Genomic DNA, 16,758 nt, shown 5'->3' with positions numbered 1-16,758 from the left:
ATTTCCAAGAAAGTCAACTTAGTTGGATGCACAGCTCCCTTAAACCATTTGAAAATCCCAGCTCTTGCAAACTCTTAAACAAGAGTTAGAAAGATAAACAGCATTCCCATTTGACAGATTAGGAGAACTAAAGTACTGAGAAGTTAAATAACTAAAATCTAACAGGGAAATGAACAAGAAAACCCAAACAAACCTGTCCAGCTGTAAAAATGGCAACACTTCTCTCATTCTGGCCCAGAAAAGCAATGCTGCTAGTGGGGAAATTATTTTCTTGTTCAGCTTTCCCTGTAGCAAGGTCAAATATGCAGTATCGAACCCAGTTCCCAGTCTTCAGGACAGCATGCACCCCTTCAAAGGTACAGAAACAAGAATGAAAGAATTCCAACATCTCTCTCATTGGCGGTATTCAGTAATACAACAAGGTATTGCATCTGTAATGATCAATTAATCTATGCAAACAAGCATGCACCTTAATAATCTGAACCATTTGCATGTTTTTCACAAAGGGAAAAGATCATAGAATCATAGAATAGAAAGATACTTCATAGAAGTGCAGCAGAATAATTTAGAAAAACCACTTGCCTTTTGAATCTACATTCACTGCTAGAATCTCTGTTTTTTCAGGAATACATAGCTTTTTGGGAGTCCTTTGGAAGCAGTCTGGAACTTTTGGAGTCCCACCGGTTTTGACTACCTAAAAAACAAGTATAAGATTTCAGCATGCAAACAGCATGAAGAAATTTCAATTTCCTGTTACTTGTTTCTCCATCCAACATACCTGGAGTTCATCTATTCTGAGCAGCCTACAATCTTGGAGAAGGGAAGAAGGATCAGGATCTGAACCAGAGCTGGTCTGACAGTTCGTATTACTGGATGTGCCTGGAAATTTCACAGCAACATAAGCACCATCCACTTTTAGTACCTATAAGCAGAACATGTTAAATATAATTGATGTATTACTAAAATCTTTGAGATGAATCTGAAAAGTAATTTTATATATCCTGAGCCTTTTTGTCAAAGCACAGTAGTTTGGTCTGAGAGGTAAGTTTTAATTCAGAGGCCCCTATTTATTAGGAGCATTATTCTTCTGTAGTTACTGCACACCTGTGCACTGTTTGTTAAGGTGAATATCTTAAGGCCCACCCAATCTAGTACTGGAATGACTATGGAAAGCAACAGCATGACAGTGTGAATAGAGTGGCCTTATTTACTTGCCCCAATCACATCACAAAAATAGTTTACTACTAAAATTCTTGGAGTCTAAGGATGCAGCCACGGATGCCCAAGAACATTTACACTACAAGCAGCATCTTTGTCACTCAGGCCCTTCTTCTGAAATTCTAAGTGCTACTTGCCCTTGAAAATTACTCATTTTATATGCATGACTGGTATGCTTGCCAAACAAGTTCCTCAATTTAGTATTGTGTTCATGAAGACAGATATTAAGATTCAGTACAGATCCATCAGGAGCACCATCATGTTGCCTTTTCTCCCCTCTTCAAGATTATTGTAACCTGCTGCAGGGGAAAAAGTTAGAGCTCTCCCCAGCATCTAACAAATAAACACATCTACCTAAAACTAATCTGCTCTAGACTTCTGATTGCATTTCAGTCACCATTTAAAGCAACTGAGCTGCTTTTCATATATTCAATAAAAAGAAATACTTACAGAACAAAAAAAAAATGCAGTGACCCTAAGAATCACTTTGTTTTTGTTTTGTTTCTTTTAAGGTAAAGCACCAAAACTGAAAATCTTTACTTAGAAAGAAACTAATAGTCATTCAGAGTTGATTTGATAAAACTTTCATTCAAGAAAATTTGTGCAAGACAGGATGAGAAGTGAGTGCCCGGGAAAGAAAACCATTAAGGTGGCTCCTTCATTGACAGATGCTATGATAGTCACTGGCTTTTATGTGCAGATTAACTAGTCATGATAAATCCCCCACTGACAAATCAAGCAAATAATTACGAAGTAAAAAATAAGGTGTTCTGATCCCAGTTATACACAGAGTTCATAAATCCAAGGGTTTGGATCCAATATATTATTTTCCTATAGAGAAAAAGTAGATGACCAATATACAACAGCAGATCTTTCTTAAAGCTAGTCAAGTAGCTCAGACTCATTTTTCATTCATTTTATTTTAGTTTTGACTCAATGAAAGCAGCTCTGGTGTTTTATTAATTTTAATAAAAATATTTGACTTAGACATGTGTTTCAGAAACAGAAGTCTTTACTACAGACACTCCACACTGCTAGTACAAATTCTCACAAATTCATATAATTTGTGAGAATTCCCTCAAACTAAAATACACCAGGCAATATTCATCTTACAATTTTAGTAACAAAATATATGCACATATTGTACACGAGCACACAGTAAGAATTAGCCTCTAAGAGTTGTCATTAAAAAGATAAGCTGATTTACAACAAAAGAAAGCAAATAAAGACGCTGAACTTTAAATATATTTCCAGAAGCAAAATTCACCTTCTATGGCATTTAGTTACTTTCACTAGTCTCTCCTGATCCTGCATTCCACTCATAAAACATATAATTGTCTACTATTCTTACCTTAATTTTCCAGTATTTTAATACTTGGTTGAAAGAAAATATTTCAGTAAATTTACCACTTACCAGATATAAAAATATGTAGTTACTAAAATGGAACACACACACTTTCTTGTGCATTTCATTAAGTTATACTAAAAAAAGCGAAGCAGAGAAAAAATATTGAAAGTTTTCACAATGGTAAGTTCTGTTCCTCAGCACCAAGTGGCAATTCTGGAGAGGTTTCTCCCCATAGGGCTCAGTGCCTTTGCAGAAGACTAATTTAGGCTAACAACTAATATAGACTAGTATACAAAAAAGCTGAGAAACAAAGTACCCCCTTTAAAAAAAAAAGAAAAAAGATAAGATAAGTACCCCAGTTTTCAGACGTATACAGGACCAAACAGGTGTTCTTAAATAAAGTGGGAAATACCCTGATGGTACCATTTAGTAAAAAAAATTAAATATAATTATTCCCAGTTTCCAGTAATCAAGTCAGTTTATTTCTACTCCTAATGTTCTTATTTTCTAGGGTCCCACTTCATCAACAGATTTGCTCAAACATTTTCTGGTAATGTTGTCTTAAAAATAAAGCTTATTTGACTCACCATGATATTGCTAGACATCAGGGGCTATATTATTGTCTCTAATGTAGGAAATTTTCAAGAAAGACCAAAAATCTGTGCCTTCCTTGCAATTTTTGGCTTGGCTCAAGTCCAGAGAAAATAAAAGATTACTTCATTCAGAGTCAGCATTTTGACTTAAACAGAGGCGAGGAGGCGCATTCCAGCCCATGTTGTGGGCAGAGGCCGCTCCATCTCTGCTGGCTGGGAGTAAGCAGCTTTGTGCAAGGGGTGGGAGGAGTGTGGAAATTGCAGCCCTGCTGCCCCACATGAGCCTAACTTCCAGCCCACAAGTCTGCGTGGGCTGGGAATCAGCAGCCCCCTGCCTGCAGCTGCTTCCAGGTTATGGTTAACCACTACTCAGTAAGCTTCACCACTAAGGTTAACCATTCACATCCCTAGTATGCCATTGATAAGCATCTTTGATTGTGTTAAGAACAAATATTAAAATCTGACAAAAGCTGTACTGACAAGAAGCACTACCAACACTACTTCCATCTGCCCCCAACTGGGTCACTTTACAACCAAAGTAAAACCAACTGTACAGTCAGCCAACCAAAAGAAAAGGCTGTTACACAGCAATTAAAACGAGAGCAATCAGAATTCATTTTAAACAAACCTTGCCAACAGGAACATTCTTAACATCTTCTACAAACACGACTTCCCTAAGAGACCACTGCTCTTCATTCACTTTCTCTTCTTCTTTCGGAGCAGGAGTAGACCGTCGTCGTTCTTAGACAACAACAGAATAATAAGTACCAAAAAATCTGAAACGTGGAACATTGCATCTAAATATAGCAGAGATCTTACTTTATGCCTAGTACTCAAATCAAAAGTTAAATCAGAGGTAAAATTTAGTTCAATTCTAATACTGCCTGAAATCAGAGTAGCTTGACTGAATTCCTTAACAGTGCTTACACGGTTTTACTAATAAATCTGTATCAAACTATAATGCTGTTCCATAATAAAAACGAACTAAAATAGTCTATTAAAGCGATGTTAATTTATTCCTAGCCACGTTTGTTTATTCCCTATGTTAAATTCTGAGTACTGAAGAACTTAAAAAACCCTTAACTTGTAATTACGATAAAGGACATAAGAAATGAAGTTAGAACAAGATCCTTAACTTAGACATAAATAAATATGGCATATTTATTTGCAAAATTCTGCCAACTATTATCCCAGGGCATTATTTGCGAGTTGACTAGAACAACATTAGTGTGGTAAAGGTGATAAAGAACGTTTTGGACCTGGGTTGCAACGTATTTGTGGCAGTGTTAAAAATTTAAAGATCAACATCTCAAAAGCAAATGTTAAGAGGCATATGTATACTCTTGTTAATAGTGTAATATGGCCATAATACCCTGTAGGCTGCATGCTTGCGCAGCCGTGCAGGAAGAATTAAAGACCCGCCCACCTCATTAGCAGAGCCGCACAGCAGCGAGCCTGAAGCCCTGCACTAATGAGGTACTTCTTCCAGACTGCTCCTGACACTGTAGTTGGAAGTGAAAAAAAGTAAGCTGGTGGGCCTGGGGGGGAGGGGGGAAGAAGAGAAGGCGGAAGAACAGAGATGGGGGAATGTAAGAGCTGCTTTAAAAAAGCAACAGCCTTCCATGCAGCTCTGTGCCCCCTGTCCCCTCCCCCTCCCCTCTCTTCAGCAGCAGCCCCATGTTTCGTTGGTCTGCTCTAAAAAAAAAAAAAAAAAAAAAAAAAAAAACACACACCTTGGCAGCCCTGTGTCCCCTGCCCCCTCCCCCCTCTCCAGCAGCATTCATTTTGTTAGACTATTTTTTTAAAAAAGCCTGAGCAGCCAGCTGCTGTGTGTTCCCTGCCCCTTCCCGCTTTATGGCGGAAGACCCAAGCTTTGTTGGGCTGCTTTAAAAAACAAAACAAAACAAAACAAAAAAAAAACACTCCTCTGCCCCTTCCTCTTTTCCCCCAGGTAACTGCAGCTACTTTACTCCTGTTCAGGGTACAAGGCAGGAAGCACTTATAAGAGAGAGCAATCCACATCTAAGAACGACACTGTGCTAACTTGGTACTACCATGCTGAAGTTTACTGTCTAACCATGTTACTCAGATACTGCTTAGACACAGAAATAAAAAATAAATGAAAATAAAAATATACAGAAGGATTTCATTCCTCAATCTTTCCACAGAGCTGAATTAGACCAGCTTTGAAGAATGAAAGATCTGTGATACGTAAACAACTGAAATATTTAAAAACCATGTTTCCTAGATAATAGGGAATTCTCAGAAATGAACCGATTAAATAATCTTTAATTTCAAGCATGAAGTGCAACAACTATTTCATTTCATGTATTGATACTAATCATAAAATATTTTGTTTGCTATATCAAGGTGATGGACAATTTTGTTTTTGCCTCAGAGGAACAGATACATGTAAGATACCAAATTGCTAACTGAACGTTTTGCAGTATTAATTTTCTTTTTATTTGATTTCATATTCAAAAAATAAAGTCACGTACCTTGTTAATTATCTCATTTTTGTATTTTTTTCTTTTATAACATTTTATTTTATTGATTTAATAATATAATATCTGTTACTAACTGGCGGGTGTCACAGTGGCGCACACAACCTCAATATCGGTTCACGTAATGAAACTCACTCCGCTCATGGATGGAAAATCTTGGAGGGAATACTGAATATGGCTGAGTTAACTAATATTTTCTTCCCTTTTCTTCCTTAACTTTAAAAGTTCATATTAACCAATCCTACATGAACATATGATTTTGTACTTTTAAAAATAAATAGGAAAAAAAAAGTTTATAAGTTCTACACATTTTTATCTCTGCACTCACAGCTTTAAAATTCACATGAATATATAAGCACGTCACTGAAAACATGCGGTCTTTTAACAGCTGGAAAATCTGAAGCGTAACTACATGAACACTGAAAGATTTTAGTGCTTAAACTTTTCTACAAAGGAAGATTAAACAGGTAGCTATGGGCTGAAATCTTTAAAGTCAAAAGAAATAGTATTAAAACTGTGTGGAAAATGGCTATACCAATAAATGAGTATTGTAGGTCTGAACCTAAAGTTCTCTAAGGGTATGTCTACACTACCACCCTAGTTCGAACTAGGGTGGTAATGTAGGCAACCGGAGTTGCAAATGAAGCCCGGGATTTGAATTTACCGGGCTTCATTTGCATCTTGCCGGGCGCCGCCATTTTTAAATGTCCGCTAGTGCGGACTCCGTGCCGCGTGTAGCCGCGCGACACGGAGTTCGCACTAGCGTACATTTAAAAATGGCGGCGCCCGGCAAGATGCAAGTGAAGCCCGGGAAATTCAAATCCCGGGCTTCATTTGCAACTCCGGTTGCCTACATTACCAACCTAGTTTGAACTAGGGTGGTAGTGTAGACATACCCTAATTTAGGTAATTATGTGGCCCTTCAGTATATCCTTAGAGACTTTCAGTCTAGGAAGTTCTAAACATATGAAAACAGGTTATAATGGACATCTCTGTATAACTAATGACAGCGTTTCTACCAGATGAGCATCATACAATTACTGGCTTTTGTATAAATCTGCAACAAGTTCCATGACTGAAATTTACCATATTTACTTTAAGATACCCAGGACTAAACTCCCACTGTTTATTCTAAAATTGTATATTGGAAGAACGCTATCAAATCTGAAGTTTGTGCAAAAGTGGATTAAAGACCATCGTCAAACTTTTTATTTATTTATTTTTTTTTAAAGAGTGATCTGTACTTAGGACAAAAAATGTACTTGGAGAGAGTCAGAAAGTTACATTGTCAAAGATCTGTTAAATACACTCTTCATAGGACATCTGCCTTTTACTGATATGAATTGGCTTGTTAAGAGCACTTGTCAATGCCAGAGATAAATTAAAACATACATACACACAGTGACAGGTTTAGTATAACTGTGATATATAAACAAGTTATATAGACAGTGCCCTACTAAAATGAAAAACTTACTGTATGGCATTGATGCGCTGCTTGCAATTGAAGATGCATCACTACAGGTAGAAGCTGGGGATGGTGGTGGCCCCATTTCAGTTTTCACTGGTTCCTGTTTGCTTTCAGGCCTAGGATTTAATAATTTAATTATATTTAATTAAGTTTCAAGGTTTATACAGTTTCTTGGTCTTGCTCAACAAAAAGCCAACCTAAGCCAAGCATTTCATATTATAATCTGTGTAAGAGCTAAAAGTACTTTTATTTTGCAAACACTTAAAGAAATAGATTGATTAATTTAGAAATTAAATGGTAAGATGCTAATTTATTTCTACGTTTTTAACATATCCCATAATAGTGCTACTAGGATAAAGATGTAATGTCTAGCGATAATGCTAAGTCCTTCATTAAGGAGCTGGCTGTATAACTGTCCTAAATGCAGAGTTTAAATCCTGTATTTCTGAATGTTAAAATATCCCCAAATATGAACTCTTGGGAGGATGGGGTGGGAAGGAGAGAAAGATGTATTTTATTTTCATTTTGAGAGTGACCTATCACTCAAAATAGTTGTTGGCAATTTTGTATTCTTTTGTTTCTTCACAGAAAATTTGCTTTTAGGGTAAGTGAAGATTTTCTTCAAACCAGTTTCTTCAAATCAGAGTTACTGAGGGCTAAAAGCAATTTATAATAGAAACTAATGGAATACTAACTTTGGAGAGACTACCATATATAGCTTTTCACAATATAATTACCAAAACTGAAGCAATTTCCAGATTACTAAAATACATAATTGTTCAAGTATAAAATGTTATTACCACTATGAAACAGTACACAAAAGAGTCTGAATCTTCACATAACACAGGTTGTAGCTCCCTAGTCCAGCACCTGACCGGCCCCAAACCAGGCAATTTGCTGGACAGGGTAGATCGATGCCGGCCTTTCTGCCACCATCAACTGCAAGGCTCTGTCCAGTGGCAACAGAGGGGCTGGCATTGACTGAGCAGGAACAGGGATAGCAGAAGCTGGGGGAGGGGAGGGGAGAAGTGTGAGGAGAGGGAAGATACAGAGTGGCAGCGGAAACCCTACAGCTGAGGGCCAGGAGCTCATCGAGCCCCACAGCTGTCTAGCTCTGCTACCAGGCCCCAGACACAGGGCTCCACAGCCACCCTCTGCCTCTTCCCACAAGTTTCTCCCTTTCCCCTCCCAAAATCACAGCTTGTCCCTCTCTGAGCTTCAACACAGCAAATGAGCTATTTGCAGCATTTGCAAGTTCTGGGAGGGCAGCGGAGGAGTTGCTGAGCACAGGGCCCCTGGCTTTTCCCCCCCGTGAGTGCTTCAGCTCAGGAGTATCCATAGGGATGCCAGACGAGTCAAGTCCGGACTATAGAGGTCCAATCTATAGTCATGTTGCTTTAGTGTCCATAGTTTCAAACACTTGCAATAACATCTTGATGCAATTCAAATGTGTACACATTTAGACAATTTGAAAATGCAGGTTTTTACCAGCAAATCTGAGTTTTTTTTCTGAGATGGAATAACAAACACTGCAGATTTCGCTCATTAGTTAAGGTTTGCGAACAGGTGATTGCTAACAGGGAGTTTTGAGAGGGAGTTCTACAGGTGAAGGAGAAGCAGATACAGGACTCTTGAGGGAAGTGTGTTTTGTTATTGGGGCTTTCTTACTGTATGCTGAGCTTGTGTTTGTTTGGTGTGTGGTGGTGTGGGGTTTTTTTTTTTTTTTTCATTTATTTAATTATTTTTTCTTTCCCTGTTTGAGTGAGGCTTTAGAGAGGGAGTTCTCCAGGTAGAGGAGAAGCAGATACAGGAGTCTTGAGGGAAGTGGGGGTTGTGTTTGGGGCTTTCTTGCTGTGTGCTGAGCTTGTGTTTGTGAGTGAGGGTTGGTGTGTGTTCTTTTTTGTTTTTTTGTTTATTTATTTATTTATTTCCCCCTGTGTTTGAGAGTGAGGCTTTTTTTTTTCTCCCCCACCTCCCCTCTGCCCTCTCCCTCCCCTTGATTGGCTGTGATTGGCAAGTGGAAACTGTTGGCTTCTAATTAAAGTTTGAATTCTAGAAGCCTCTGCTGATTGGCTGAGCCTTGGTGGGGGAAGGGCGTTTATAAGGCAGTGGGCAAGCGACCAAGGAGCTTGTGAACAGGTGATTGCTAACAGGGAGTTTTGAGAGGGAGTTCGGAAGGGGAGAGGGAAGGGCGGGAGGTTCTCTTGCCTTTCTTTTTAAATCCCTTTTCCAGGACAGCAGCGATGGTTGGTGATGGGTCTGCTGTTGTTACCTGCACAGCGTGTGCCATGTTTGTCTTCCTCCCGGAAGAAAGAACGGATTTCATCTGCACCAAGTGCAAGCTGGTCGACATTTTGGAAGAAAAAATTAGAGGACTGGAGGCCCAAGTGTCGACCCTACGCTTCATCAGAGAGGATGAAGACTTCCTCGATAGAAGGCAGCATTTAATCCTTCAAGCACGGCAGGCAGAAGAGCCAGAGAGGGCAATACATGACCAAGAAGAGAACTGGCAGCATGTAACTTCTAGAAGGGGAAAAAGGCCAGCACGGGAATCCCCTGATACTATAGAGGTAAGCAATCGCTTTCAAGCTCTCTCCACAGGCTCTGCAGTGCTGAAAGCTCTGGCAGGGACCTCACAAGGAAGAAACCAGAAGGGAACACCATCTACTGGAAGGCATGGGATGCGTAGTCCTACGGATGGGGGTTCCACGGCCACCACGCCCAAAAGGAAACGACGGGTGGTGGTGGTCGGGGATTCCCTCCTAAGAGGGACTGAGCCATCCCTCTGCCGTCCGGACCTGGAATGTTGAGAGGTGTGCTGCTTACCGGGAGCTCGCATTCAGGATGTCACGGAGATGCTTACCAAGCTGATCAAACCTTCGGATCGCTACCCCTTCCTGCTTCTCCACGTGGGAACTAATGATACGGCCAAGAAAGATCTTGAGCGTGTTACTGCGGATTATGTAGCGCTAGGAAGAAAGATCCAAGAATTTGGAGCGCAAGTGGTATTCTCCTCCATCATCCCTGTTGAAGGGAAAGGACTGGGTAGGGATCGTCGAATTGAGGACGTAAATGCGTGGTTGCGCAGATGGTGTCGCAGAGAGGGCTTTGGTTTCTTCGACCATGGGACTCTGTTCCGGGTGCAAGAATTGTTAGGAAGAGATGGGATTCACCTAACGAAGAGAGGAAGGAGCATCTTCGCGGGCAGGCTTGCAAACCTAGTGAGGAGGGCTTTAAACTAGGTTCATCAGGGGAGAGTGACCAAAACCCTGAGGGGAGTGGGAAAGTCGGATACCGGGAAGAAATGCAGAGAGGAAGGGGCAAGAAAGGAGGACCCATGTTTCGAATGGAGAAGATAGGACGATCAACAGGTTACCTGAAGTGTTTGTACACTAATGCGAGAAGCCTGGGCAACAAACAGGAAGAACTGGAGGCCCTGGCCCAGACCAAGAAATATGATTTAATTGGGATAACAGAGACTTGGTGGGATGACTCGCATGACTGGAGAGCTGTCATGGAAGGGTATAGACTGTTCAGGAACAACAGGCAGGGGAGAAAAGGAGGAGGAGTTGCACTATATGTAAAAGAGCACTACGATTGCTCTGAACTCCAGTATAAAGAGGGAGAAAAAGCTGTTGAGAGTCTATGGGTTAAGTTTAAAGGAGCAAACAACAGCATTGATGTTGTGGTTGGTGTTTGCTACAGGCCACCGAATCAGGTGGATGAGGTAGATGAGGCTTTCTTCGGACAATTGAGCGAAGCTTCCAGATCGCAGGCCCTGGTTCTCGTGGGGGACTTTAATCACCCTGACATCTGCTGGGAAACCTATACGGCAGTACACAGGCAATCCAGGAAGTTTTTGGAGAATGTTGGGGATAACTTCTTGACACAGGTGCTGAAGGATCCGACCAGGGGCCGTGCGCAGCTTGACCTTCTGCTCACAAACAGGGAGGAACTAATAGGGGAAGTGGAGGTGGGTGACAACCTGGGAAGCAGTGATCATGAGATGGTAGATTTCAGGATCCTGACGAAAGGAAGAAAAGAGAGTAGTAAAATACACATCTTGGACTTCAAAAAAGCAGATTTTGACTCCCTCCGAGATCTGATGGGAAGAATCCCCTGGGATGTTAACATGAAGGGGAAAGGAGTCCAGGACAGCTGGCAGTATTTTAAAGAAGCCTTATTGAAGGCACAGAAAGAAACCATCCCGACGTGTAGCAAGAGAGGCAAACATGGTAGGAGACCGGACTGGCGTACAGGGGAAATCCTTGGTGAACTTAAGCACAAAAAGGAAGCTTACAAAGAGTGGAAACTTGGACAAATGACCAGGGAGGAGTTTAAAGGTATAGCTCGAGAATGCCAGGGGGTTATCAGCGCAAATGGAAAGCGCAAATGGAATTGCGACTGGCTAAGGATGTAAAGGATAACAAGAAAGGTTTCTACGGGCATGTTAACAAGAAGGTGGTGATCAGAGAGGGTGTGCGGCCCCTAATGGATGAAAGAGGTAACCTAGTGACAGATGATGTGGGGAAAGCTGAAGTACTCAATGCTTTCTTTGCGTCTGTATTCACGGACAAGGTCGGCTCCTGGACTAACGCGCTAAGTGACGCAAGATGGAATGAAGATGGACAGCCCGTGGTGGGTAAAGAACAGGTTAGGAACTATTTAGAAAAGCTAAACGTACATAAATCCATGGGTCCGGACTTAGTGCATCCAAGGGTACTGAGGGAGTTGGCAAATGTCATTGTGGAGCCTTTGGCTATTATCTTTGAAAAGTCGTGGAGATCGGGAGAAATCCCGGATGACTGGAAAAAGGCAAATGTAGTGCCCATCTTCAAAAAAGGGAAGAAGGATGATCCAGGGAACTATAGGCCGGTCAGTCTTACCTCGGTTCCTGGAAAAATCATGGAAGGAATCCTTAAGGAATCCATATTGAGGCACTTGGATGAGAGGAAAGTGATTAGGAATAGTCAGCATGGATTCACAAAGGGCAAGTCATGCCTGACCAATCTGATTAGCTTCTATGATGAGGTAACTGGCGTGGTGGACATGGGGAAGTCAGTGGATGTGATATACCTTGACTTTAGAAAGGCTTTTGATGCGGTCTCCCACAATATTCTTGCCAGCAAGTTAAGGGACTGTGGATTGGATAAATGGACGGTAAGATGGATAGAAAGATGGCTAGAAGGCCGGGCCCAGCGGGTAGTGATCAATGGCTCAATGTCAGGATGGCGGTCGGTTTCTAGCAGAGTGCCCCAAGGTTCGGTTCTAGGACCGGTTTTGTTCAATATCTTTATTAATGATCTGGATGAGCGGATGGATTGCACCCTCAGCAAGTTTGCGGGTGACACTAAGCTGGGGGGAGAGGTAGATACGCTTAAGGGCAGAGATATGATACAGAATGACTTAGACAAATTGGAGGATTGGGCCACAAGAAATCTGATGAGGTTCAACAAGGACAAGTGTAGAGTCCTGCACTTGGGACGGAAGAATCCCAAGCATAGTTACAAGCTGGGGACCAACCGGTTAAGTAGTAGTTCTGCAGAAAAGGACCTGGGGGTTACAGTGGATGAGAAGCTAGATATGAGTCAACAGTGTGCCCTTGTAGCCAAGAAGGCTAATGGCATATTAGGTTGCATTAAGAGGAGCATTGCCAGCAGATCCAGAGATGTCCTCATTCCCCTTTATTCGGCTTTGGTGAGGCCGCATCTGGAGTATTGTGTCCAGTTCTAGGCCCCCCCACTACAAAAAGGATGTGGATGCATTGGAGAGGGTCCAGCGGAGGGCAACCAAAATGATTAGGGGGCTGGAGCATATGACTTATGAGGAGAGGCTGAGGGACTTGGGTCTGTTTAGTCTGCAGAAGCGAAGAGTGAGGGGGGATTTGATAGCAGCCTTCAACTTCCTGAAGGGAGGTTCCAAAGAGGATGGAGAGAGGCTGTTCTCAGTAGTGACAGATGGCAGAACAAGGAGCAATGGTCTCAAGTTGTGGTGGGAGAGGTCCAGGTTGGATATTAGGAAAAACTATTTCACTAGGAGGGTGGTGAAGCACTGGAATGGGTTACCTAGGGAAGTAGTGGAGTCTCCATCCCTAGAGGTGTTTAAGTCTCGGCTTGACAAAGCCCTGGCCGGGTTGATTTAGTTGGAATTGGTCCTGCCTAGAGCAGGGGGCTGGACTTGATGACCTTCTGAGGTCTCTTCCAGTTCTATGATTCTATGTTTGATCACATCCAACTGGTAATGTCAAAATATATAAAGGAAAAAAACTTGGAAGCTTTTTTCCTTTATACTTTGGCATCACCAATTCAAAGCTCTCAAAATAAAAATTCAACATGTCCAATTGATAAAGTAACTGAATAACCCCTTTTGGACTGTGTTTTTCCTTCCCCTTCAATTGTGTCATGTCAAGCTAGAACAAGAAGTTATTAGTTAGCAGCCATGTTCCACTAAAAATATTAACAGGTTTGCCCAATTACAAGTCTCCAGCTATATTATGAGTATGCAAGAGCACCATTTATTGCTCCATCCAAGCACCACCAACAGCTGGAAATGATATTTAGTCTCCAGCAAATAAAAGCTAAAGCAACAAATATGGTCTCAAATATTAAATGATCAAATACTCCCAGGCCCGGCCAAAGAGTTTGCAAGGCCCAAGGAGTCATGTTGTGGTTGGCGAGCGAGGACAGCGAGTGAGAAGCCGGGGATGGGCGGGCACAGGTCAGCAGTGCCCTGAAGGCGAGAGGCTCAAGACAACCGCTTTGCTCTAAGGCCCGGGCCTGAATACACCAATAATTCAATAACTGAATCCAAAAGCAATATAGCCAAGTCAGCTACCACCTTTCAAGGGTATGAGGAAGACATTTTTATTTTAAATTGTGTTAACTTGTTATCTGTTATCCAAAAATTAGAGAATACTACAGATCAATGTACTTGTAATTGTAACAGATGTGGTGCAATTTCAGTCCCTCACTAATAATAATTAAAAGCTATCGTTCCTATTTAGGAAAGTAAATATATTCCAAAAAATAAGTTTGTATATTTTTTAATTAAAAAGTACACTAATACCCTCTGAAAACTATAAGGACATTACCTTGAATGTTCTCACTTATTTTACTGCAGCGGTTTTCAACTTTTTTTCCATTTGCAGACTCCTAAAAAATTTTAAATGGAGGAATGAACCTCCTTGGAAATCAGACAGTCCATGGACCCTCAAGGATTCAAGAGCCATAGGCTGAAAAACACGTTATTGAATTTCCTAGAGACTACCTTCATTCTTTATAACTGAGCTATACTAGCAATGACTTGGAGGAGGAAATTAGTCAAAAGCAGGATGATATGAGAAAGAGGAATATTAGTGGGAACATCTAACCCAGGGGTCAGCAACCTATAGCACGTGAGCCAATTTTCACTGGCACACAAGCCTCTCCGCCAGACCTATGCTGACCATGTGTCCCAGAAAGCCATGCCAGACATTTCACTACTTGATTGGAAGAAGCAACTGAGAAAAGACTCCATGCCACTGTTCCTCGGGTGGCACAACAGCCTTCTTCCTCCCCAATCCATATGCCAGTTTCCAGTAGCCTGCAGTTTCTGGCCACTCCGCCACCCACTACCCCACCACCATGCGCCACACAGCTCCCTCCCTCCCCCGATGGGACTGCCTCTGTCGCACAGAGCCCCCGGTCGGCTGCGTCACCTACTCCTGCAGGTCACTGCCACTGCTGATGGAGGGGGACCTCCACACTTTGGAGCTGCCAGTGAGCAGAGCAGGCGGCATGGAGCTAAAGGGCTCACAGCTGGCCGAGCTGCCACAGCCCAAGCAAGACCTCTGTCTGTGCCAGCAGGACACACTGGCCCATGCCAGCCACATGGCTGAGGCTCTGGAAGCCTACAGCACCACCGCCCAGCTGACCCACCTGAAGCCCAAGGAATTGTGGGAGTTTGCCAAGAGATTGGCGCTCAGCCTGCAAGAAGGTGCTGTGCCTACTGTCCTGGCCTACCAGCGGCCCTGAGGGAGCAGGCAAGGCGCTGGGTGACCCCTGCCTGGCTGTCCCCTGTGCTGGTGGTTGGTGTGTAAGCCAGTGGCCCTGCACTATGACCACACTTGCTGCCACTGCTGCACCAAGTCCAGCGACTGTGGCCACTGCCATCAGCTCCAATGTACTGCTACTGACGTGCCCAACCCCACCAGGCCCTGGATCAACATGGTGCTGGGCAACCTGCTGGAGAAGTGGCTGAAGGAGGAGAGCCGGGCTGCTTAGCAATCATGAAGCTCTCTAGCTATGGCACTAGCAAAACGGCTTGGGCATAATTATGTAATCAACAGTGAGTTTCCATTATCAACTGGTGGTCCACAGAAAGGTGGTCCATGAGGTGGAACAGTAGAGCGAGCCTCTTCCCCTCTCCCAGGAGAATGGCACAGCCCAGGATGGGAGGATTAAATTTTGGCAAACCACTTTGGAAAGGTTACTGACTCCTGATTTAACCTCAACAGCATTAGGAAAAAGGAAAAAAGTAGTAGTCAATGCTTTGAAAAGTGCCCAATGCAGTAGTGACATTTGGCAGGTTATCATTTCACTATCCAGGACGAAGTAATGGCTGTGTGGCCATATGGTAGATACCGTAAAGAGGGAGAAAAATGACACTATGCTAACTATTATATGTCAACTTTCCAAATAATGGATCTGAATAAGAATTGAGGAAACACCCAAGCAATTTAGCAACTACAGACTTGTGCGCCAAGGCAAGCCCAAAACCGTATCAAAATGACAAGTCCATTAATTTTTGGAAATTTTCAAATAAGTACTATACAATTAAAAACATTTTGTATTGATTTTGAAAAGGCAAGCAGGGTAAAGAGAAGAGATGAACACAGCCAAGTGATCCAATAGACAAGTAGGGCATAAAATGTACTGGCTTAACTAGACTGAAACAAATATGGTGACCACCTGACATTGACAAAAGAGCTATCCCAGTAATCCATTTTCCCCTCTTGCATCAAGTAATCCTACTGGTACCAGAGAAGACTGGAGTAGGGATGTTAAATTTAGATTAGTTGGCTAATTGAATAATCGATGCAATTAGTCAATAAGGGCGCCTTATTAAGGGTGCATCATTAAACAAATGATGAATATGCAAATAAATTGTTTCTGGTCCTCCCGAAGCCCCCAGTGCCAACTTTAGCCCACAGAAAAGTCAGTCGCGGCCACACAAGAGAGATACAAAAACACAACCCCTCCAAACCCCTCAAACTTCACTAATGTGGCCCCAACAGTGCTTGTGTGTGCTGGGACAGAGTTCTGGGGAAGGGTGCCAATGAGTGCTGGGGCAGGGTGCTTGTGGGTGCTGGGGCAGGGTGCTTGTGGAGGTCTGGGGGGAGGGGAACGGGACAGGGACCGATACCTGGGGATCCTGTAGCTGCCAAGGCCCAGGAAGTGCACGGGCTGCACTCCCATCCCCCAAACAGCGGTGTGGTACATGACACACTGGTCCGTTGCACGCCTAATGCCTTCCTGCGTGAGGGGAGGGGGAATCCTGGACCGTGCCAACCTCAACCACTTGAGCAGCAAGCATCTTGCTCCTCCGCTCCCCACGCCAGCATGCGCCGCCCGAGTAGCTGGAGCCGGC

The 16,758-nt window shown here is 42.7% G+C and overlaps 1 protein-coding gene across 10 annotated transcripts in view; it reads right to left on the bottom strand.

Moving 5' to 3' along the window:
- The window catches only part of UBR5 (ubiquitin protein ligase E3 component n-recognin 5), a 167,468-nt gene that overhangs the window by 71,756 nt on the left and 78,954 nt on the right, over nt 1-16,758 (bottom strand). For all 10 annotated transcript variants that reach the window (XM_075920248.2, XM_075920252.2, XM_075920251.2 and 7 more), the window contains 5 exons: nt 7,138-7,247; nt 3,788-3,900; nt 779-922; nt 583-694; nt 194-348 (listed from right to left, as the gene is read on the bottom strand). In XM_075920248.2, the coding sequence (XP_075776363.1) occupies nt 194-348; nt 583-694; nt 779-922; nt 3,788-3,900; nt 7,138-7,247 (634 nt within the window). The remainder of the gene's footprint in view (nt 1-193; nt 349-582; nt 695-778; nt 923-3,787; nt 3,901-7,137; nt 7,248-16,758) is intronic.

This window comes from Pelodiscus sinensis, chromosome 2 (assembly GCF_052426305.1).
Source record: "Pelodiscus sinensis isolate ZL-2025 chromosome 2, ASM5242630v1, whole genome shotgun sequence".
In the NCBI taxonomy this organism is placed as follows: domain Eukaryota; kingdom Metazoa; phylum Chordata; order Testudines; family Trionychidae; genus Pelodiscus; species Pelodiscus sinensis.
The sequence above is the reverse complement of the archived record's forward strand: the minus strand, read 5'-3'. Positions and strand labels throughout refer to the sequence as shown.